The 25442-nt window shown below is 41.3% G+C and overlaps 1 protein-coding gene across 7 annotated transcripts in view; it reads right to left on the bottom strand.

Moving 5' to 3' along the window:
* Positions 1-25442, bottom strand: part of UMAD1 (UBAP1-MVB12-associated (UMA) domain containing 1) — a 166096-nt gene that overhangs the window by 103956 nt on the left and 36698 nt on the right. Inside the window, exon 3 of one of the 7 annotated variants that reach the window (XM_039523102.1) lies at positions 10045-10082. The exons of the other annotated variants lie outside the window; for them this stretch is intronic. Coding sequence (XP_039379036.1) covers positions 10045-10082 — 38 coding nt within the window. The remainder of the gene's footprint in view (positions 1-10044; positions 10083-25442) is intronic. 7 annotated transcript variants of the gene reach the window in all.

Genomic DNA, 25442 nt, shown 5'->3' with positions numbered 1-25442 from the left:
GACTCTTCTGCTGGAGCCACCCTATAAACTGACAATGGGCCCAATCCAACTCCCACTGAAGTAAATGGGAGTCTTTTAATTGACTTCAATAGGAGTTGGATCAGGTCCACTGGCACTATGAGATGATAGTGTCAGATCTGAACCACTTTCCATCCTGCTGTAATACTGATACAATCAAATAAATATTTATTCTAAATATTTTACTTTCTTACATAAATCTTTATTATCTGCAAATAACTGTCTTGGTAACCATTATAGTCAATTGTGTCAAAGTGGTTTGCCATGCACTAGTACAAATTTCCAAACACAGCCTGTCATGTAAGAAGGAACAAGTACCTGAACTTCAAGAGAGCTGCTTCCTCATGTACCATTGGCTAAATTTGTTCCAGCAGCTGCATATTTTTTGTTTTCTCTTTATGCAGTTGAGTTTACTGAGTAATACATTATCATCTCACCAACATTTGATATCTATTAAAATTAATGTTCATTTGAAAAATAGATATAAAAATATTTTGTCAGAGAAAAAACTATAATGTATACAAAAGTAACTGGAAAACGTCATTATACATGATAATAGGAATTATTTGCTTAATTTCACTTTTAATCTTAAACTGCTTTGATGTAAAAAACAAAAACATGTTAATATATATAAACTTCCAATTTCTTTTCACCTGTATAACTTAAAACCACAAATTTATTTAAATTAGTTAAAATAAAAAAGGAACATTGCTGGCACACTGAAACCTTATATTCAAAGCTTCAAGCTCAATCAATTTTTATGGACAAGTTCTGAACCCCTGAAAAACAGGATTTACAACAGAAGTGCTGACCTAACTTTAATGACATGAATGGTGCCATTATGCTACTTTCAAAACTCTCTTACACAAAATTAAGTTCATGTCTTGAGACAGTTGATTTAAAGTCTTGCTTTAAGAAATTCAAAAAAAACCAAACTTCTACTGGTTTCACCTTTCTTATGCCTCAGAGCAACCTCAGTATAGAATTTTCACATTAATTACCATTATTTTGCACAAGTACTTACGTATGGGAAAGTTTACTTCTAGCAACATGGGTTAAAATTTCAGTTTTACATTTACTGGTTTGTATATTTTATTTGTATATCTCAAGTACTAGTGAAGAGAAAAAAATTGTTCTCCCCCAGCACATTTAAAACTCTGATATTTTATTTATTTGAAAAAAAAAAGGAAAAATATACAGATTGTAGACCAGGAATCTGATGCCAAGAAAGACAACAAAAGAGGAGTTACATAATTCACCTTTCAAAATTCAGGTTGTTAGTATTCTTCTGGTAATTTAATGTAAACCTTTATTCTTTCTGTGCAAGCTACCTATTTTACCAAGAATGCACTGTATTTTCAGTTCTGTGTACTCAGAAAACAAACATGAATGATCAGTTGGGATGGAAATACTTCTTTCTGCAGAAGTTTCTCAGTGGAGCAGAGTAGCAGCCTCTACTTGGCTGCTACTTGACTCCTCCACCTCTCCCCCAAATATGTCAGCCAATGCAGCTTCACTGGCTTTCTATAGAAAGTAATCTGCACTACTGGAAATAGGTTATTTCCTCTCTTTTAGTGGGGTGGAGCAAGGCAAGGGGGAGAGGGAAAAGAGACGAGAGAGGAACAGAAAGCAGATGATAGGATGAGGAGCTCCAGCATCTTCTCTGGTTTAATTTTCTACTTTCTGTATTAAGAAAAATTTCCTCTGTAAAGTTTAAAAATATTCATGATTCATGTTCAACTGTATGTCACCCAATGGATGTCTGTGTAGTTGAAAATTTCCTCTGAGACCAGTACTGGTAGTTTCCAACTCAGAGGTATTCAAGAATTCACCTCCCTTCTATCTCATGAACACATCATTTGGCTTCCAGCATTAGTTTTTTTCCTCTTTGTTTGCCCATGGCACTGAAAATATCTCTGGAAAAAATCATATATTTGTTAAGTCTCTCTTTAGGTCTCTTCCCAAATTCTTCCTCAAAATCATCCCTTATTTTACAAGTCTCTTGATATTCATATTGTCATTGCTTCCCACATTGGCTACCAGTAGAAATTCTGCTGAATTCTTCAGACTACCATTGGCCATTTTGTCATTTCTCATTCTGACATCTGAGAAAGTAATATTTTTTTCAAATAGTCCAATACACATTTTTTACTAGCAAATCATCATTTAAGACCATTGTCAATCACTGATGGGACTACTGTCCATCTAAACCTTTTCTTAGTGTGATAAAATGAAGTTACTTACTTGTAACCAGAAGTTCTTTGAGATGTGTGGTACCTATCTGTATTTCAAGGAGGACTGTGTGTACGTACATGCACCCTGAGTCAAAACTTTTGACAGTAGTACTCTTTGGCAGTCCATGCATGCGTCCCTGCATTGCCTCATGGTTTTGCCCGACAGGATAGAAGGTCAGGCGGGCCGTTGAAGTCTCCAGTGTCTTCTCCACCACAGATCTATCAAATCCACATCAGAGGGTAAGGAGGGTGGATTTGGAATACAGATAGGGATCACACATCTCAAAGAACTTCCAGTTATAGGTAAGTATCTTCATTTTCTTCTTCGAGTGATGGTCCCTACTGTATTCCACTGAGGGTGATTAAGAAACAGTACCTATGTAGGAGGAGAGTGCAAGGAGAATAATGGGACTGTGGATCGGAGGACTGCTGCTCCGAATGAGGCATCTGTCATGGAATCATGCACTAGAGCACAGTGTAAGGAAAAGCTGTGTACTGAATGCCACATGGTCACCTTGCATATGTCTACAAGGGGCACGCTATGGAGTGCAGCTGTGGAGTCACCCCAAATCCCGTCTGGTGGGGATGTTCCCGACAATTGTTAGCAGCGCATAATGTATCTTGAGACCCATTTAGCAATTTTCTGGGTAGACATCGCTTATCCTTTAATTCTCTCTGCTATGGCTATGAACAGTCTGGGAGATTTCTGGAACAGCTTTGTCTGTTCTAGATAGAAGATCTGCAAACATCTAGCGAGCAGGACCAGCTCTAGGCACCAGCAAAGCAAGCACATGCTTGGGGCGGCACATTTCCAGGGGCGGCATTCCAGCCATCTTTTTTGGAGAGGCAGTTGCGCTTTTGGAGCTGTGCCACTTAGACAGGGCGAGGGTGCCGCGCCCCCATGCGCAGCAGGAAGGGGAAGCCCCAGCCCCAGGATGCTGAGCTGCCAGGGCCCAGCCGCTACCTGGGGAGGAGAGGGCAAGTCTGAGTGGGGGGTGCTGCGACATGCAGAGAAGAAAAGGAAACCAGAATGGGCAAGGCAAAAGGGGCGATTAGGATGGTTGTTGCTCTTTCCCACCTGACTTTGCGGATGACCCATGGTATGAGAGGTAGGGGGGGGAAGGAGGTGGGAGAGGGGGAGAAAGAGTAGTTTATCTGGTCTGACCAGTCGACGACCAGAGTGTTGCCCTGCAAGTGAGCCTCAAGTCTTCCCCGTGAGCAATACTGGGTGCATTTGGTGTTGGTGTGAGGTGTGAAAAGGTCTCTTATTGGGGTCCCTGATTGACCAAAGATGTCCCAGATTACCGTTTCATGCAACTCCCATTCATGGCCGGTTGCAAAGTTCCTGCTGAGAGTATCAGCAATTACGTTCTGGATTCATGGTAGGTAGGCTGCTGTCAAAAGGATATGATGTGCAATGCACCATTCCCAGAGGCATATTGCTTCTGCACACAGGGCTCGGGACCTCATGCCGCCTTTTTTAAAAAAAGTAGACCATGGTAGTATTGTCTGATATGTTGAGGACGTGGCAGCCATGAATGGCTGGTAGGAACATGCAGCAAGCTCTGCACACCAACCAGAGTTCCAATATGTTTATGTGCATCCTGGCCTCTTGTGGGGTCCAGGTGCCTTGTATCATGCGGTCTCCCATGTGGGTGCCCTAGCTCGTGACAGACACGTCCGTTATGATCATCACCCTCAGCAAGGATGGAAGGAAGATCATCCCTGAGCAGATTTGTAGTGGATCTGTCCATCATTTTAGTGAAGAGATAACTTTTGGCGAGATGCTGAGCAAGATGTGCATAGGTTGGTGCATAAGGGAGTAGACTCTTTATAGTCATAGTTGTAGACAATGCAGGTATAGTTGAGTGAAGGGCATGACATATGTGCATGCTGCCATGTGCCCCAAGAGGGAAAGGCAGGTCCTGGTGAGACCAGAGGGTTGGCAGTCAAAGTTACTGTTTCTCCCAGTGTCTGGAATCTGTCCTGTGTCAAATAAGCTTGAGCGGATGCTGCATCGATGTGAGCAACTATGGACTCCAGGACTGTGCAGGGTGTAGTTGATTTTTTTACATTGATGCTGACTCCTAGGAAGAAGAGAAGAGGAGTAGAAGCACCTGGGACATTGATTCCTGGGCCTCTTCTTTGGATTGTGTTGCTAGCAGCCACTCATCTAGATAGGGGAAAATGAGGATTCTCTGATTTCAGAGATGAGCTGCCACCACGGAGAACAATTTTTTTTTTTGTGAATACTCATGTGGCAGTGCTACGTCTGACTGGGAGAACCCTGTATTGGAAATGTCGAGGTCCCGCCTTGAACTTCAGGAACCTTCTGTGATTCGAGTGCATATCAATATGGAACTAGGCATCTTGCATATTGAGAGCCGTAAACCACATGTGGCAATCATTCCCTCCCTCAAAAAAGGCAAGCATGACCATGAGGAACCTTGGTTTGCAAACTGAATGACGGAGGCATTGGAGATCCAAGATAAGTCTCCATCTTCCTTTCTTCTTCGGTACTAGGAAAAAGTTTGAATAGAACCCTGTGCCTTGAAAGAGTACAGGGACTGGCTCCATGGCTCCTCTCCAAAAGAGTGACTCTAGGTGGAGAATCTTGCAATGGAGCACTCTCATGACGTGGATTGTGGTAGAGGGGGTGTGTGGGAGGGAGGCATCGCCAAAAACTCTAAGGCATAGCTGCTTTGGGTAAATATCTAGGACCGACTTGTCCATTGTTATAGCTCTTCATGCTGGCAGAAAGAGTTTGAGGTGGCCACCAAAGGGGGTAGCTGGTAGGGGCACTGGTGTATGGAGGGGGTGACAGCTCTTTCGTGACACTCAGAAATACCGTTTACACAACAATTGGGTGTGTCGCATGGATGACTGAATTGTTGATGCAGATGGATGGGTCTTGTGTACCAGGGGTTCTCACAACAAATTTTTGGGTGGCCTCAGAGTGCGGCCACCAACTCTTGCTGGTGGCTGCTCTGACAATTTTTCCTAAAATACTTAATTAACTTTAGGAAAAACAAATAAATATGCGCATATACATATGTCCAAATCCTCAGTTGTGTTCTCCACCTCCCTGGGGAAACCCGAGGAGTGTAACCAGGATTCCCTACTCATAACAATTCCTGTTGCCTGCAAATGCGAGGTTGTGTCTACTGAATGCACTGCAGCTAGAAGAATGGACCTGGCAAGCAACGTGACTTGATGTAAAACTGCCTGGAACTGGTTGAAATCTTGAAGGGGTAATTGCTGGTGAATTCAGTCATCCGTCCATAGCTGATAAAGTCAAAACTTGGCCATCAAGGCTAAGTAGTTCAAGATATGGAATTGGAGTCCAGCCAAGAAGACGACCTTTCTGTCCAAGAGGTCCAGTCTCTTGCCCTCCCTATTTGTAGGGGTGGAGCACAGGTGTTGCTTGGACTGCTCTGATGCCCCCTGGATGATCAGTGAGTTGGATGAAGGATGAGAGAATAGAAGCCATATGGCCGAGGTATGCTATATAGTGCATGCCAGTTGAAAGATGGCATTGTTGATTGGTAGTGCCAACCTCCCTGGTACTGATGTGTGTAGGATGTCAAGTAGCTGGTGTTGACACTTCTGTACCTCTTCTAATGGGATCTCAAGAGTGTTGGCTATTCTCCACAGCAGCTCCTGGAACTGGTGATAGTCATCTGGGGGAGAAGAAGGGGCTGATGAGATGTCCACATCTGGAAAAAAATGATGGGAGCCCCTCCGGATCAGTCGGAGATGGGCTGATTGGTGAATCATCATCATCTAATGCTATGTCTGAGCAACTATCTGATGAGGATTGTGGGTGGTGACGTGGAGGACTCTTCCAGAACCAAGCAGGACCATTCCAGAAGTGACTACTGTGTTCATGAGCTCCAGGATGACCAACCTGGTTGATCCTGCTGTTGTTGAGCATCTGTCCAGGGGGCCGGGTACCAGCTCTGCAGGTAAGGCAAGGTGGGGAACTGCCACAGTGCACTCAGAACCGTGCAGTAGCTGTGCTTCCGGAATGGGAGCAGTGGGTTGTGTTGAACAGTCGTGTCATCCAAATCGGAGGAGTCAGAATCTTCCATAAATGGTGGAGCTACCGGAATGGGGGGTGGCAGGAACATAGGAGACCCTGGTGGTGCCGAAGTAGGCAGAGTACCAGGATCTGTGTTCAGTACTGATGGATCTGGTGATTGGTGCGGTCTTTTCTCACTCTTGTGGGCCTTGGAACATGTAGTTCCTTCGTGGCTGGAACTTGTGGATGGTGCCAAGTCCTTCTTGGACTTGGAGGAAGACTTACTGCCATGCTTATGCGTATGCTTCCTTGGCCCATGGCTAGGCTGTGGCATGGGTTCCTTAGCACTGGTACCGGCAGAACCTGATGGAGGCTCTGTGGTAGGATGAGAGCTCTTCACTTGCTCAGGTTAATGTACCGGGGGGAGGAGGGGGGTGTCTCCTGGGCAAGATCTGATGCCAGTCACATGGCATCCTCTATGAGGTGCTTCTTGAGATGGAGAGCACAGTTTTCTCATGTATGGGCAGGGAGGAGAGGCAGATACTGCACCTAGACGTGATGTGGAATTCCCCCAAGCAGTACAAACAGTGCTGGTGGTCGTCACTAGTGGAAAACAAGCAAGGGCAGGAAGCACAGATTTTGAATACCAGCATCTTTGGCATGATTCAGTACCCAGGCCCGAGTACTGGTGGGGGAATGTTTGGAAGGAAAAAATCGCTGAAGTGGAATCCCAAGCCCTTAATCCTATAAAAACAACTTGAAACTAGTAAATTTAGAACAAAAGCAATACAATCTTAACTATCAACAATAATAAAAACGCGTTTTCTAAAATTTGGAAAATGAGTCACCAAGGACAAGAGAATAGTAGAAGCTCCAACTCAAACAATGTGCAGGTGAGAAGGAACTGGAGACACCTATGGCCCGGCCCGCCCTTTATCGCCTCGGACGAAACCACAGGCCAATGCAGGGATGCATGTGAAGACCATCTAACAGTACTACTTTCAAAAGCTCCGGCTCCAGGCTCATGGCACATAACTCTGAGTGGAATGCAATAGGGACCATCACTCAAAGACTCTTAATTAATCAACAGAAAAATCTATACATATGTATATATCTATAATCTAGATTTTGATTTAAAGACTCATCTGATTCAAATTCTGTCTCTCTGTAATCAATATTAATTTTTAATATAGGAGGAACTGTTCTTTTGGAGGTTGGACACTTTTGATTTGAAGGGAAGGAAAAGGTTAAAATATCACTCTATACTTTAATATCGTAATAGCTGTCTTTTACTCATATCCCTCTCCCCCCAGAGATTTTGAGTACAAGTGTAGAATCATCACGAGGATGTAAATTAAATAAGCTCTCTGTAGCTTTAAGCATTACACAGTATTAGGAAATAGCCTTTTCAGATTTTTTGTTTTCCATTTGATAAGTTTCCAATTAACCCACATACAAGATTCAGACACTAGAGCAATACTAGTAAGAAAAAAGTCAGGTGACATTCCTTAAGGCTCAGAAAGGAAGCTTATAAAAAGCATTTAAAATGAGGTCAAGATTCACAAAATAAGCTCTTCATGAAATAACTGTATCAATGAAAGCATTTCATATTTTGCTGACTTGCTTCAGACACAGGGAAGAAATTAATACGGAAAACTGGTAAGGCTCAATATACCTACTGGAACACCAAAACGTACCACATACAATAGTCAGTTGTGGGGTCTGAAGAAATTTTATCTTGGATGTCACAAGGACATAAAATACTTTTTCTGAAATCTCATCTATTTCAGATTGATATAGATTTGTTAACAAAGTACAAAGCACAACATGCTGAAGTCTAGATGCTAAGTCAGAAATAAGCAGAGCTGGCAGAAAGTATTTCAACAAGATAAAATGTCTTTGGATTCAACTTCCACTGAGATAAAATACCCAGGCTGTCAAATGGATACTCTGATGAGCTTTCATATGAAGTAAATCCCGAAGGCATACCTAACCACTGTAAAGCATTCATTGTTTATGAGGAAAATTTCTGCTTTTCAGGGTCCCATCCACTGCTCATTGATGCTATATTACAAAATGGTCTCATTTTTATTTTTTTTTAAAAAAGGGTCCAGAATTAAAATTTATTGTTAAACATGGTTATTTAAAGCATATGGAAGACTTTTTTTCTCAATAATCTCCACTTTGCGTTTTACCTCTAATTTGAATGCATATAATGCTGGCATCTGTTATTTGACAAAGTATATCAGTCTCACAAATTCAAATGTCAGAATGTAATTTTCCATTATAAAAATCCCTTATATCTTTACAAAAATATTTCTATGTTGGACCAATTGAGAGAAGACCATAGTTTCATGAGGTGATAGTTTGTCTTAACACTTCTGAAGCTAATGCAATTAGACTGAAATAATGACAAATACAGTAAAAGAAGTTCTGCGACAAGAGACGTTGATACTGTGTAATTGTTATCTACATTCCTACTGCCATCGCCTGGTTTGTTATTATCACCAGTATATTCAGTGTTGTATGGTTGAAGCCCCAAGTTTACAGCCTAAAGCAATAATCAGTTGGAGACTCAGAGAGAGGCAGCAGTGGAGGAACAGAAAGATGGGGCCCAGTTCAGGTTTTTATTGTGAGCCCTCTGGCCCCAAACATTAGTGAGTATAACACTTATACAAAAGCATGCCAATTCAACTGTTCAATACTTAATATTTAATTTTCAAAATGTGCACATGTGAAACAGTATATGACAACATATAACATTAAAGTTTTCTACTTTTCTATTTAAATCACCTTTTGCATGCCTTTTGTTCTTCCAGTCTTTAAAAAAAAAAAAAAAAAAAAAAAGTACCTCAGATCCCGGAAGCCTGCCAGTCATCTTCTGGGGAGCCATGTCAACTGGGGACATTCACACCTTTCTCCCATTCCTCTCTACGTGGGAATCAAACCTATCTAATGAGTTCCCCAGACATTTAGGGCATATAGGGGGGGGCCAAATGATCAGACTATGTTTTACAACTCTTTGACTTGATAGGCAATCAACCACCTACAGTTGTCCAAGTGCAGGCCTAAGGCAGCTTCCATAGTATGCCTTCACATAGCCTTCAACACAGATTGATGCACTGATGCATAGCTGTTACTTGCAATTCTGTACATTCTTTCACCATATTTCTCTGAGTCTTGATTTAGGAGAGAAAGAGGTGTGGTCACTTTTAATATGCTGTTGCCATGGCATCCAGAGCACATAATTTTGGCAGCTCTGCTGACCTTATTAATCTGTGCCTCCTCAGTATACCTCCCTGGTGTTGTACTACATGCTAAACTAATACACCTCTACCCTGATATAATGCAACCCGATATAACACAAATTCAGATTCAATGCGGTAAAGCAGTGCTTGGGGGGGCGGGAGCAGGGGGGGGGGACACGACTGCACACTCCGTCAGATCAAAGCAAGTTCGATATAACGCGGTTTCATCTATAACGTGGTAAGATTTTTTGGCTCCCAAGGACAACGTTATATTGGGGTAGAGGTGTATGTAGAGGCTGCTGAAAGAGAATGGTTATTTATCATTAACTGGAGTGGTTAGAAAATAGCCTCTGCATATTCATGCTTCTCAACACTTTCCCTATTACTTCGGAGTCTTTAGTTAAAACTTCCCAAACCAGTTCAAGGCTCAGAAGGGCATGGGCTACTCCCCTTTCATATCCTCAGAACTCTCCATGAGCGGATGGAGAGAAAGGATGAAAGGCCCTCAATGGACACTACTCACCAGAACATCAGGCCACTTTAAGAACCACAAAACCAGATCTGGAAAAAAAAGAGGGTTTTTTTGCAGCTCAATATACAAGTATGTTTGTAAACTTACATATATGGAATCTTGCCCAAGATGTGTTCACAGCATTGGAAAGAGCCAAGCATGCCATCAGTCACTCAACACTTTCATAATAACAAAAATGAGTTTGGGGATAAGGGTTGGGGTAATAAGAGAACAAAACTGTAATCTTAGTCCATAGAATCACTCTAACTGGCTGTAGGCTTCCTTTTATGTTCCTCTTAACTAATAAAACATCTATTCAGTGAGCCATCTACGTGTACGTACTCTAAATCCAATGCAAGTTATGCAAACACCCACACCCTATTTCAAGGTCACCAAACTTCACATTAAAGGACAGCAAATTCTGCCAATGTAAATGAGATTGTAATCTCAATTTTTTAAGTTCCAGAAACATAACATTTAACAAAGTAGAGAACATACCATATATAGCACTACTAGAGTCCATTTAGGATATTTTTAATTGGGGACTTCCTCCTACTAATGATGGGGACCAAAAAAAATGGAATCAACCTTCAGAAAGGTCCTACCCCATCACTTCTCACTAATCAACTGCCTTTTCCTAAAGGCAGTACTACTCCTCTTTGATGAGAGGCACTGTTCGTAGCTGAACAAGTCATCTCTTGTGGTTGTTAGTTATCTACTTCTCGGATTACCGTCTTCTCTTCTCAGTTTCCCCTTCATCTGTCTCTCACTTTCTCTACACCATGGCCAGTTTCTAGTACATCCTCTCTCCCAATGACACTGCTACTCCCCATTCTGAAGTTTCATTAGTACTTTATGTCTCCCACTGTTACTCATCTAATAGCAGTAAAGTTACTGAGCTCTCCTAGTATAACTCTTGAAACAAGCACTGCATGGTATCTCCCTCTCATTTCACATTATACAAAGTTTTTTCCTCCCCTGGAGTTGCATGGCTTTTACTTTTATTTCTACAGGTTTATTTCTGCAAGTTGTGTGTTATGCAGTCATTCCTAAGTGGCAAACCTTTGGAGTTAAATATACTAGGTCACTCTCTGTGTTGTTCATAAATTATCCTTCTTCCCTTCACACATGAAGAAGAATGTCCACTCATATGACAATGTATACATCATCACATTCAATTAGACAAAATGTATCCAACTTAATATTCAAGTACCCAAGTCACAAAGGTCTTTTTTTTTTTTGGTATTGGAGGTCAGTCATTTTATACTGTGTGTATATATAAACATTGGAGTGGATTTTCAAAATCACCTAGATATTTAAAACTTAGGTGCTTTTGAAAATCCCACCCTTTATTTTTTAATCATCTAAAAAACTGACACTTTCCTTAAATAGCTCTACAGCATTTACAAGCTGATTTCTGATATATAAATAGACTGTATTGAGAAGTAACTAAGAGGTAGAGAAGTACCTTTAAATATGCTTTGCTGAAATAGGTTAGGAGAGTTTGATAACAGAAAAAAACATCCACTTTGTTTATGTTCAGTGGATTCTGTATTATTTTTCTCAAACTCAAAAACCACACAACTAAGAACAGGAGCATTGCACATGTGCACACAATGTAATTTAGCTATTTCATTTAATAATTTCCTGAATTATTACAAAAGATCTGGTAAAGAGATGTTCCTAATGCTCTTCTGCTCATTAAGATGGGGGGTGGCGGGGAAGGGAGCAGGGAGTTACGCATTTAAGAACTGTGCATGCAAAGTACAGATAATGCACAACAAAATTACATCAGTTCTAAGAATCAGGCCATATACTCTGCTGCAGCAGATCTACAATACAAAACAGTTATCTACCTTTTGTTTTGTTTAGCGGTAACCGTAGGGTTGGCTGTGGCGCCCCCTTGAGTGCCGCACTCATCTGTCAGTATATCAGGCAGTGTTGGCCCTATGCCCTCTCAGTTCCTTCTTGCCGGCAACTCCAACAGAGGGTAGTGGAATGGACATGAGCAACATATCTCAAAAGAACAACTGTTACAAAAGGTAGGTAACCGTTTTTTCTTTGAGTGCTTGCTCATGTCAATTCCATTCTAGGTGACTCACAAGCCGTATCCCAGGAGGTTGGCTCAGAATTCACAGACATGCGCTTTGTAACACTGCTCTTCCGAAGCCAGTGTTGTCTTGGGATTGCTGGGTAAGCACATAGTGAGATGGGAATGTATGGATGGACAACCAGGTGGCAGTCTTGCATATATCAGGAATTGGCACATGGGTCAGGAAGGCTGCCACCAAGGCTTGCACTCTAGTTGAGTGGGCAGTTACAATCACTGGTGGAAGCACCTTTGCCTGATCATAGCAGAATCGGATGCAGGCGGTGATGAAAGTCTCTGGGTGGACAATGGATGACCTTTGATCCTATCTGCTACCGTGACGAACAACTGCGTTGACCTGTGAAATGGTTTGGTCCTCTCTATGTAAAAGGCTAGCGCTCTCCTGGCATCCAGGGAGTGCAATCTATGTTCCTCCTCGGACTTATGACGTTCTGGGAAGAATATGTCCTGTCTCGTGTGAAATTATAAAACCACCTTGGGCTGGAAAGCCGGATGCGGCTGCAGCTGGACCTTGTCCATGAAGAACACTGTATAGGGCGGCTCCAATGTAAGTGCCCTAATCTCAGAGACCCTTCGGGTAGAAGTTATTTCCACCAAGAATAACACCTTCTAGGACAGCAGAAGAAGGGAATAGGACGCCAAGGGCTTGAAGGGGGCTTTCATGAGCTGCGCGAGCACCAGATTCAGGTCCCATGGAGGGACTGGGTCCCGGACTTGGGGGTAGAGCCACTCCAGACCTTTTAAAGAACCAGATTGTCACGTTTTGAGCGAAGACCAATCTGCCCTGGAATGGAGGGTGAAAAGTTGATTAGTGGCCAAGTGGACCTTAACTGATGAAATGGACAAGCTCTGGAGCTTGAGATGCATAAGGTAGTCCAGGATCAACTACAGCGAGGCCTGTTCAGGTCTAACCTCTTTGGCTGAGGCCCAGCACATAAATTGTTTTCATTTGGCCAGGTAGGTCGCTCTAGTGGCTTTCTATTACTAGTAGGATGCGCTGGACTCAGGCCAAGCACTCCTGCTCCTCAGTAGTTAACCATGGAGCAACCAAGCTGTGAGGTGCAGCTCTGCCAGATTCGGATGCAGGAGTCTGCCGTGATTCTGCAACAGGCGATCCAGCCAGAAGGGCAGCTGCATTGGAGTCGTCTCCAACAGGTACATCAGCATGCCTAACCAGTGCTGGTGAGGCCAAGCCGAGACTATCAGGATAACCCTGGCCTGCTTGAACTTCATGAGGACTCTGTGAAGCAATAGCACCAGCGGGAAAGCATACATCCGAGCCCCCAACTATGGAAGTAGGAAAGTGTCCAACAAGGAGCCCCTACTCACCCCCCCGAAATGAGCAGAAAAGGTGATATTTCTTGTTCTGATGAGTCACAAACAAGTCCACTCGGGGAGACACCCACCTTCGGAAGATCTCGTCGACCACCTCAGGGTGGAGCGACCATTTGTGGCAAGACAAGAAGGCTCTGCTGAAGTGATTTGCCAATATGTTCCTGGTTCCAGGGAGGTGCGCTGCCAAGAGATGAATGGCATGCTGCACACACAACTCCCAGTGCTGGAGGGCTTCCTGGCAGAGGGCTGACGACCTGGCTCCACCTTGTTTGTTGACATAAAACATCGAGCAGTCATAGGCACCGGCTTCCTTCTGCTCAACCTCCCCACTCTGCCCTCACCCACTGTGTCCCGCCTCTTCCCGCACCACCCAAGGCCCCCCACCTCTTTCTACCCAGTTTCACCCCCTTCCCAGAGTGCGTCCCATCCCCACTCCTCCCCCTTCCTCCCAGAGCCTCCTGCACACCGCAAAACAGCTGATTGCAGTGGTCAGGAGGCACTGGAAGGGATGGGGAGGAGTTGATTGGCGGGGCCACCAGCAGGCGCCCGTGGGGCAGGAGGAGAGAAGCTGGTTGCCAGTGAGTGCTAAGCAGCCGCTAATTTTTTTTCCATGGGTGCTCCAGCCCACGGAGTCAGCGCCTATGGTAGCAGTGCTGTCCATCAGGACTTGAGCCACTTTGCCTTGCAAGTGGGACCAAAAATCCTGACAGGCCAGATGAACTGCCGAGCTCCCTGAGATTTATGTGGCGGCAGTGGTCAACCCCCGACCAACGGTCTTGGGTACTGAGCTTGCCCAAGTGGGCTCCCCAGCCCAGGTCCAAGGCACCAGACACCAGAGTTAGCGACAGGGACGAAGCCGTGAAAGGGACTCCCTGCAACACCGATGTGGGGTCTAACCACCATGCCAGTAATGACTGGATGCGGTCCGGCACCTTGACTACCAGTTCCAGGTTGTGCCTGTTGGGGATGTAAACTGATGCCACCCACGCCTGCAGCGGCCAGAAGTGAAGCCGGGCATGCCAGGCCACATAAGTACAGGCAGCCATGTGGCCTAACAACCTTAGGCAAGTGAGAGTGGTGGTGAGCAGGTGACCCCTTACATGGGAGATTACGTTCAACATGGCTGGGAAACTAAACCCATCTTTAAAAAATTCATTTTGGAACGAATATTTGTTGCTGTTTGCTGGCATCGCATTGTGCACTCTGTGTGTTCTTCACCCTCCCTGTTTGTCCGTCCTGTCTACTTAGATTGTAAGTGCTTGAGTGAAGGGACTGTGTACTACTCTATGTTTGTACAGTGCCTAGAACAATGGGGCTCCCTCCATTCTTGGCTGGTCATTAGGCAGTACTGCAACAAAAACTTTATTAATAATAAAAGGAGGGAACCACTTTCCTGTGGCATTCTGGAAACTGGTATTTTAATACACTTCTACTTGATCTGAGTGGTATAGGAAAGCACTACAACAACACAGCCTAAAAAAAAAAAAAGCCCAACATCTTCTTCAAATAGTCTTCCTACCTAATAGTTTTTCATAATTTTTAACTAATGATGCATTGTTTCTAACACACAGTTGCACTTTAAAATGGTGTCATATTAAAAAGAAAAATCAACTGGAAAATAATTAGAACAGAGGTTCTGAAACTTCATTGCACCATGACCCCCTTCTGACAATACAAATTACTACACGACCCCAGGAGGAGGGACTGAAGCCTGAGTCCACCCGAGCCCTGCATTGCGGGGGAGGGGGGTGCGAAGCTGAAGCCCCAGAGCTTCAGCCCCAGGCAGGGGGCCTCTAACCTGAGACTCGCCACCCAGGGCTGAAGCCCCAGATGGTGCGGCTTGGGCTTCAGCCCCGGACCCCAGCAAGTTTAAGCCAGCCCTGGCGACTCCATTAAAATGGGGTCCCAACCCACAGTTTGAGAACCACTGCATTAGAAGATTCAAAACCAGAAAGAAAAACAAAACCAAAAAAACCCAAAAAACCTGATAAACATATTTCTGCCCCCATTCCTCCCTGACACTACCCTTAAAACAATGATATACAAGACATGGATATCCTCTCATTGGGCTTGACCCTGTTCCCATTCAACTCGTTAACTTTAAAGGTGCAATATCAGGTCCATTGTAGATGCAGGAAGATAATGCAGCACTATGGATATATATCTCTACCCTGATAATAACAACATGACCCGATATAACACGAATTCGGATATAACGCGGTAAAGCAGCGGGGAGCCCCAGGCCCTTTAAAGCACCGCCCAAGCCCCACTGCTTTACTGCATTATATCTGAATTTGTGTGGAGCCCTGGGCCCTTTAAATCCCCGCCCAAGCCCAGGTGCTGGAGCCATACCATACTATACCCAATATAACGCAGTCTCACCTATATGGCAGAGAGATTTTTTGGCTCCCGAGGACCGCGTTATATTGGGGTAGAGGTGTGTATGTATATATCCAAAAGATCTTTAGGCAAGGTGTCTAGATTAGTAAGAACTGCAAGTGAAAAGCCACCCAAGCACAGGCCAGTTGTGTTGGCAATGCTACTTTTGACACTAGATAGTTTCTCTTGTTTGTCTCACCTGTTTCTGATTCTTCCTCCAGGGAAGTAAAAGGCTTTTTATCTTTGTTGTTATATTTCACTGTAGCTCTGGTAACTACTTTACAAGGTTGTAACCATTCACACGAGACTTTGACTAGCTTACTTGAGCATTTCAATTTGACTCTAGCAAAGAGCACACAGATGTGAACTGAAATTATCTAAAATTTATGTGATGGGAGGAAATATGCATGAAAATGTATGCCTTTAAAAAATCTTATGGAAAATATTACAGCCACCAAACTTAGAAGAAAGGAAGGTGAAAGTGTTCAGTGTCTCCTGCTTACTAACTATGGAATGGCACAACTGGGTTAGTGTGGAAGAGATATAGGTTGTTCCATGAATATCCAAGACTAGGATTTAATTCTCTACATTGTGTGCCATGACGTGCATATTTGGCTATTCCTTTTTAATCTCCAGGATTGTCCCTTACAACTGATACTTGTTTTTTAATGTTGCTGTTTCTTTTATAACACAAAATTATTAGGATTAAAGTTTAAACATTGATTTTTACATCTGACACTTTCATCCACAAAACTTCAATTTTTGTGAGAAAGGAAGGCTGTTCCTTCTTTGAAGAGTTTCCAAAAACGTGAATCCTGGAACAAACATTCATGGAGCATCCAGACTACCATGAACTCAAGTTCACAAATCAGTTAACTCAAGTTAAAAACCTCTAGCATACATATATCCTAGGAGATTGTATCATCACACAGATGGAAAATCTCCCCCATTTTCTTTTTAAATGAACAGTCTCGTATTTAAAAAAAAAATTAGAAATTTTCAAACTACTTTTTTCCTATATATTCAAATATGTGTAATATACTCATCTAACCTCACAGAGCACTGGCCAAAACTGATTTAATGCATTGTTTAAAAAAACAAGTACTTCACTAAAACATGAGATGTGTTTGTAAATGACTCGCGTCAGTTGCAAAGCAATACAAACCAACAGTCACCTCTACTGTTGTGTAGGTTTTTAATTCATGAATTATACTCCATGAATTGCTTCAGTTTTGTGATTCTTTGTATAGTCTTCACACTGTAGTTGACAGATGATGTTCCTTTGTTAACTACTTTGCCGTTTCCCGTTGTGAGAAATTAATTGACTGTTACCATTCAGGTCTTAACAAATGGCATTTCTACTGTCCTTTGCTAATTATGCTGTGCCTGTGTTTTACATAACATTTCACACTACATTTATTTTTTCACTTTGTATTTTAGGGCAGCTTATTTGTAAGAATGTGCATTTGTGCTCATATTATCTTAACCTAACAGAGCAGATATGATTGTGTTGTTTCCAAGCCAATTATTCACATACATTTAACAAGCAGTACTGCAGGTTGGTATGAAGCATGAAAAATTAAACTGGGCTGGCACTTAAATATGCACAACTTTCTAACTTGTTTTCAAGTGTAAAAACAGGTATTTTAATGCACATTGCATGTGGGGCCATTAGTGACATAATTGGGACTAATGCCCATGGGATGATATTTTAATTCACGATATTACTTGAACTAGTTTGGTTAAAAACCAAGTTCAACATGATAGGGAGAACAAGTACCAGAATTGTGTTACACAAAATGGTCATTCAATATCATGGTGTGGGGTGCAAAATAAAAATAATCATTTACAGTTGTTAATTTTTCCTGTATATATTCAAGTGATCCAACTTCAATGTATTTAACAAAAACATGAGTCTGGAGTCTATTAATTCTACTTATCTTCTTCTCTGTTAATCTTTATATTCATTGTACATGTCTTGTTTTATTAAAAATATGGGGCTGGAGACAAGGTATCTGGAATTGCTGAGACTAGGAAATAAGTTCCTACAAAGAAGTGAGAAGAAAGAGGGATCCAGGCTTGTTTCCAGGGTAAAATGCCAGAAAGAGCAGGGACGAAAGACTAACTTGAAGAGGAATACATGTATCTTGGAGAAGAGAATAGTAGTTGTCCTATGAGAGGAAAATATTATTAGGACATTGTGAAGGGTAGAAGTCAGAAAAAGAAGGAGCAGAATTTAGACTTGATCAGGGAATTGTTTAAAGCATGCAATGGAAACGGGAGGTGGGCATATTCAGATTCCAAAGGGTATGTCTACACAGCACCTGGGAGGGTGCGTCACAGCATAGGTAGGTAGATGTGGTAACTTTGCTCAAGCTAGCACTCTAAAAATAGCAGTCTGAGCACAGCAGCATAGGCAGTGGCTCAGGCTGACCACCTGAGTATGTATTCAGGGGTCAGGGAGGTTTGTATTTGGGTGGGTAGTCCAAGCTGCAACTTATGCTGCTGTGACCACACTGCTCTTTTTAGCATGCTAGCTCAAGCTAAACTAGTGCACGTCTGTCTACCTGCGCTGGAAGGAACGTTCCCAGCTGCTATGTAGACATACCCAAAGGAATAACCACAGGTGAGACATGCTGCTAAATTGTTGAAAGATGGACTGGAGTCTTATTTTTTATTGTTGTTGTTTCACCTGGGTGAGGAAAGGGGAGGAAGCTCTGACTGGAGTCCTGTGTGGGAAATACAAAAGGATTTGTTAACTACGGAAAGGCAAATGAGTACATAATGGAAGTGTAGACACAAATAATATGAAACTGATTTAAGCCATTTTACTAACACCACACATATGCTACATTAAACAAAAGCATGAAAACAAAGTGGGACTCCCCCTGCTAATGGACCAGAAAGCCAGGAGATGGTTCTGAAGTACAACCTTCCAAGCCGGATAAAGATAATAAAGGAAGCAGAGGTGGCCTGATGATTACGTAAGTGGCATACAGTTAAGGCTGCCACTGCAACTCCATCCAACAGTGTTCCTTTGAGAGGTAGAGGGAAGACATAGCGTAAGGTAATGCATGAGCATGATTACGTCAGCATGCTAGCAAACATGAACATTCAATGTACAAGCTAGAGTGCCTCCATTTTTATACATGTTCAGTTAGAAAAAGAAACTTTGAACTAAATATTGCACAAAGACTATCTGCTTTGAAAATATTTTTAAAAATTCAAAGATTTTTTTTTTACAACCTTACATACAAGGGCATCACAAAAACAAACAACCCAGGAGTGGGGGAGACTATGTACCAGCAGGGAAACTGAGGCACAGCAATGTGCTGACACTGGAAAGGTAAGAAACCTTTTTTGACACAGAGATAACCTCTGAACTTGAATTAGAGTCTTTGCTGTAATGTGTATGGAGAAAAGGCAGCATTAATATTGTGCATTCAAGCCTTAAGTTTTGCATTTCTAAATCCAGTCCTCTGTTCTTTAACAGGAACCAGTTGACAAAGGCCAAGAAATGCCTAGCAATTATATGAGTAACCTGTGCACTTAAAAATTAACAGACACCCATCAGCCAAAGTTCAACTAGAGTCAGATAGTAGTACAGTCTAAACACATTTTCCCACAGATATACATGAAGTGTTAAGTTAAAGAAATCCTTAAGGTAGCATAACTTTGCACTCCCTATTTGTACCTATTTGCTAAACTGGTTTGGGTTGTGTGTGCATTTGTTTTCTGCAATTTAAACCTAAGGTTTTAGTCACTTAATCTGACACTGACAGACTGCTTTAATGCCTTAAATCACTTTTAAATCCCAGAAAATATTATCTAAAAATCTCCACAATACAGGAACACAAGGGAAGATGGCTAGGTGCAAGAAGCAGCAGGTTAAATGTCACCTAAAAAGTGTGGGGGGGGGGAAAACCACAAAATGCCTTTTTGCTCCTGTTTATTGTATACAAAAACCAAATATGTCAGAGGTTTTTAGGCCAAGAGAAGCCGCTTTTCATGAGCTCAAAAGGTGCTGCTCCCCCTTTGTCCCTTATGCGATGGATGCTAAAATGGCTCTCTCCTTCTGTCTCTGTTTCAAGAGTCAGGAAGGCTTCATCCCCTGTCATGATTGTTAAGTGGTCTTCTCCTCCCTCACTCGTTTAGCTTGATAGCTGGGTTTACCTTATATGTAAATGTATTTTTCAGCTGTCCTCTGAGGTATGACCTGGCTCCATTTACACTGCAGATACAGGAAAAACAGGCACAACATTCCTTTGTTTAGGACAAGCTGAGCTTATGCACCGTTTGCAAGATAGCCTTTAAGAACATATTTCCAGAGTATCTATAATCTTCTATAATTCTTCACCACCCTTACAAAAATCATGGAATATTAATGACTAATGTGTTACTAGTTTGCATATGATACCTTACACGATCCCTTTGAGATACAGATTATGGCAGAGTGTATTGGGGCAATCAGTGTGACAGGCCTGATGTGAGTTATGGTATTGTGTAGTGTGCCCTCTGCCAGTGGGCACTGAGGGACTCCCTGGCTCACACTAACAACAGGGCCCTGACTTGGCTGGCCTCTAGGCACTATCACTATATAAATGTTAAACAATAATAACAGCAAGCATAGCACTGACTACCATGAGCAATCCTGCTGAAGTGAAGGTTGACAAACAGCTTTTATTACACACAGGGGTTGAGGGTGAAGGGGAGGGGAAGAGGAATGCAATTATTGTAATAAAGATTTTGCAACACATTTTCTGAATCCTATTTGCTACCTTTACAAAACTGCCATTCAGGCAATTGTCCTGCTTAGGGCTCCAATATAACAATGTCCATAGAAAGAAATAATATCAGGTTGTTACTTTTTACCTCCATTTCTCTCTAAGTGACTGTTTCCACCATAGACCAGGTCCTCTGTTACAAGACACAAAATCCCTGAACAGGTGTTTACTTCAGTAAGGATTTCAAGACTGGGTTTTCAAAGTAATCCAACGTCAATGCTTCTATTAACTACCCAGCAGGAGTACTCATGTTAAGCATAATCACTCCTACACCATGCCCCACACTATTGCATTAAACTGTAATTTATTTGGTCTACTTCTGGGAGTAATTGAATATACCATCAATTCTGGGGACAGTGAGAGTGCCATAATTGAAACTATAAAGACAAATGATTATGAACTGGGCATATGTTTACAAAACTTTGACACAAAATAAACATCAAGATTTATTGTTTGACCTATGCCATGCAAGGACATTGCATATACAGTTAAGGTTCTGAACAATGCAAGCTAGTTAAAAGATCTCTTAAAGCATGCATCTTTCACATATAGTGTTTTATATTTCTTAATGAGCTAACAATTTTTTCAGGTTTTGCAAAAACAAAGAAGGGGAAAAAAATCACAATAATTGATTATTAGAGAGAAGCTGGATAAGGCAGTATCTTCTATTGGACCAGCTTTGGTTGGTGAGAGACAAGCTTTCGAACTTACACAGAGCTCTTCTTCAGATCTAGATTTGTGTGTAATGGCCAGAGAGTTACAGATAGTGAGACGTCAGGGGACGATGTTTTGTTTCTTGCATTTGCTCAGGAAGTAAATGTTACTGTTAAGTTTTGCTTCCTTTTTCTTTATGTTGTGGAGTTTCCATTTCAGATAGCAAAGTTTGAGATCATCCATTGTTATAGGCAGTATTGCTGTAGCTCTCTTGGTCCTAGGATATTAGAGAGACCAGGTGGGTGAAGTAATACCTGAAGAGCTCTTCTTCAGGTCTAGGCTCTGTGTAAGCTCAAAAGCTTGTCTCTCTCACGAGCAGAAATTGGTACAATAAAAGATATTACCTTATCCATCTTGTCTCTGTAATATCCTAGGACCAACATGACTACAACAACAATGCATAGAATAACTGATTATGGTGTTTGGATAAACACCATTTCTATATATCGAATGGTGATGATGCAAGGGAAATAAAACTGCCTGAAATTATTTTGAACTGGCACGTGGATGATCCCCCTTGAAAGATTTATGAACAGAGCTTTGTGAAATCTGGGATTTGAATACAAGCCAGGACTGAAGCCCAGAGATTTATATTGATTCATTAAAGTAGCACATTACATATGTCACCTCAAAAGAAAAAAAATTGAGGAATGATAATTTTCACCCTATCCAGTGCTGCAGACTAACAAATATTAAAGATAAAAGTCCATATAAATTAGCACATCCCACAATTGTTATCACTACCATAATCAAATCAAAATTAACCAGGCAGAATATTAATCAATTAAAAAAAATAAAAGAATGGCCTGCAACATAAACACACACCAACTCTCATCATATTTCCCAAAAAGTCCCGTTTACACTGCAACATAAATAATACATTAAAAAACTAAAATGAACATATGAGTTACATCCTTAGACAAAAAGCATCTTTCCTGGCATTTATGGAACATTTACATTAAATTTATTTATTTTCTTTTTCATTCGTTTTCTAATCTACTGCAGTTATGCATTTACTTGTAAGATTTAAATTCTTGCTCAGTTTTCTTTACTGTGTGCTTTTATTTAAAAGTATAAGTTAATGTGCAAGTTAATAATGAAGAATGGTAAAAATGTGTATTTTAAACAGGTATGCACAACTCTTACAGATGACTAAGTGGTTTTTTAATTAATTCTGAGTCAGAGAGTTAAAATTATATTATATTAGAGAAGCCGCCCTGCTAAAGTGAAGATTGAGAATCACTTACTCTTTAAAAGTGCTCTAACATCCACATGCTGACTTGGATTGTCTTGAAATATGCTGTGCCTCATGGAAGCACAGAGTAGGTATTAGTGGTCCAAATCTGGGCTCATTTGAGCCAGGAGTTTCCAAGAAGCAAAAAGCATTTTACAAAATCACTTGGCTCTTCTGACTTTTTTGTGTACACCTGGCGCTCAAACTATGTCTCTGATCCTCCCAAAACCTCTTTCAGGTGCTTAGGACTTATATTCGTTGGTGCATACACCCATTGCCCCTTTGAGGGAGTGGCACTACATGGCAGAAGTTATTCATGATTATATTTAGAACTCCACATGAGCTTTAGCCCAAGAGAGAATGAAATATGAATGGGCAGTAAGACCATTAAGGCCATTAACAGTCTATATTTCCTGGTTTTCAGAGGTTTGAGCATAGCTGAATTTGACATTCTAGAACAGTGGTTATCAAAAACTTTTGTACTAGTGACCTCTTTCACATAGCAAGCTTCTGAGTGCGACTCCCCTTAAAAATATTAAAAAGTGTTTTTAATTTATAACATTATAAATGCTGGAGGTAAATCGGGGTTTGGGATGGTGGCTGACAGCTCGCAACCGACCCGTCATGTAATAACCTCGCGACCCCCTGAGGGGTCCCAAACCCCAGTTTGAGAACCCCAGTTTGAGAACCCCCTGTTCTAGAAGGACCATGAGACACCACGGAGCACCCTTAACTCTGCATTAATGAAGTTTGGGGGCATTTAATTATGATTAAAAACAGTTGAATTATTAGCAAATTTGTTAAAAAATTAACACTAAACAAGTTATTTAAAAATCTATTGTAAAAAAAATCTGTACACAAGATATTGCTAATTATTCACATTCTAAACCACCTTAATCTACCATATGAGTCAAGGAATTGGACTAGATGACTCAAGAGGACTATTCAGCCCTCCTATTATTATTTTATGAAAGAATCAAAACTCTCTCCAGATTCACCACCTCACTATTAGTCATTTGCTCAAAATGGGATATTTTTTAAATCTTGCAACAAAGGGGAAGATCTTGCCCTATTTGGTGCATGGACAAATCCTTGCACCTGTTCAGAACCCCGATGAAATTAATGGGCTCCACATGAGCACAGGGACCCATCTGTGCAGTTTACTGCAGGATACCGATTTAAGTTTCCTCTCTAGTTTTGCCTGCTGGTTCTACTGAAATAAAAAAGTCAGACCAGCAAACTAGATCACAATAGTGTTAGCTTTACTGAGCCACTGTACTGTATCAAGTCCATGAAACCAATGCTGCCATTATACATGCAAAACATAACTCAAACTTCATTTCCCTCCCCCCATATATGCATGCTATTTTGCAAGTGTGTGTTTATTAACAGTAATTCTTAAAATTGCTACTACTAAATGTACAGAAATAGTAAGCATCAGTTCCAGTTTATAGTAAAACAGGCATCCAATCCCTCAAATACAGTATCTGCATATTCTTGTACATTTAAATATTCCAGGAGTGATTCTCTGAGAAGTCTTAATTTCTGCTTTCAAGGACATCTTAATCTTTGCCATTTCAGTTAAATGTAGTTTTTATTGACCTTCTATGGACGTACACAGGAGAACATTAAAAGAATAAGTGAATTAGAGATTTTTTCTTTTAAAATAACCTTAATTCTGTTTTACAAATGATAAGATCCATTATACAAATAAAAATACATCAGCTAGTACCCCCCATCTCCTTGCAAGTGTAATTCACTATTATTTTTATTACTGCTGAAGCATGACAGTAAGACTGCCATCTATACTATATCATTCACAATAAAGTTAGGTTTCACACTCCACGTGATAACGCAAATACTAACAAAGATTATATTCGAAACCTCCACTTAGGGTGACCAGATACCAAGTGTCAAAAATTGCAGGGTAATGTTCTTATGTAATAAGGGCCTCTATAAGAAAAAGCCCCAATTATCAGGACTGTCCCTATAAAATTGGGACATCTAGTCATCCTACCTCCATTTCAGTTTATCTACAAACTGAAGCAGACTTCAAAAGGAAGCAACACAAACATACCTTTATCCAATATGTTAAGGTTATGCAAAAACAGCAGCAAAAATGACAGTTATGAAAAAGAAACAAAAGGGTCTAAGACTCTTCTCTCTCTCAGGTACCAAATTCATGCACAGGCACGTGTAACAGTGTTTTAGTAACTGTAGAAAAACCCATTCATTAATTACTATTTTTAGAAAATTATCTCTCCAATCCAACAATGACTGACTAATCATCTTAAGTCTTGTTAAAAAAACCTGCATGCTTGTTTTTATACTACTTACACACACATGTACGTTAGGGCATCTTAACACATTCCACTGTAAGACCCTGTTTTCACTTGCTTACAAAGCTTAGCCAAATTTCAACTGTTGACGCTGAAATTTTCCATGCCAGGTGTCTGCCTCAGTATGAGGGTGGGTTTTTTGTTTTGTTTTTTTATTTGAAAGTTTCAGTAAAAACATTTCAGCTGCTTCATAAAATGAGATGCACTGTTTTGCACACATTAAAAAATACTTACAAAAAGTTCACTGATGAGCTATAGTGCCTCCATGTGCTGAAGCAGGGACTTGAAATTAGGTAAAGGTAAAGGTAAAGGTGTTCTCTTACCATCAGGGAGGTGCCTTTTGTCTTCCCCATGAAAACCTGCCCAAATTTGGCCAGGTTATAAATTTATGAAAAATCTCATTATGCATATGCTCAGTAGAAATTTGTTAGAGGCTGGCAGCATTACTCTCTAAAGATTCAATTTGCACTGAGCATACTCCATCCTCGCAGATCTTATCACTGACCAGACTGCAC

Source organism: Mauremys reevesii, linkage group 2, assembly GCF_016161935.1.
Source record: "Mauremys reevesii isolate NIE-2019 linkage group 2, ASM1616193v1, whole genome shotgun sequence".
Lineage (NCBI taxonomy): Eukaryota > Metazoa > Chordata > Testudines > Geoemydidae > Mauremys > Mauremys reevesii.
This window is presented reverse-complemented; position numbering and strand designations above follow the sequence as displayed.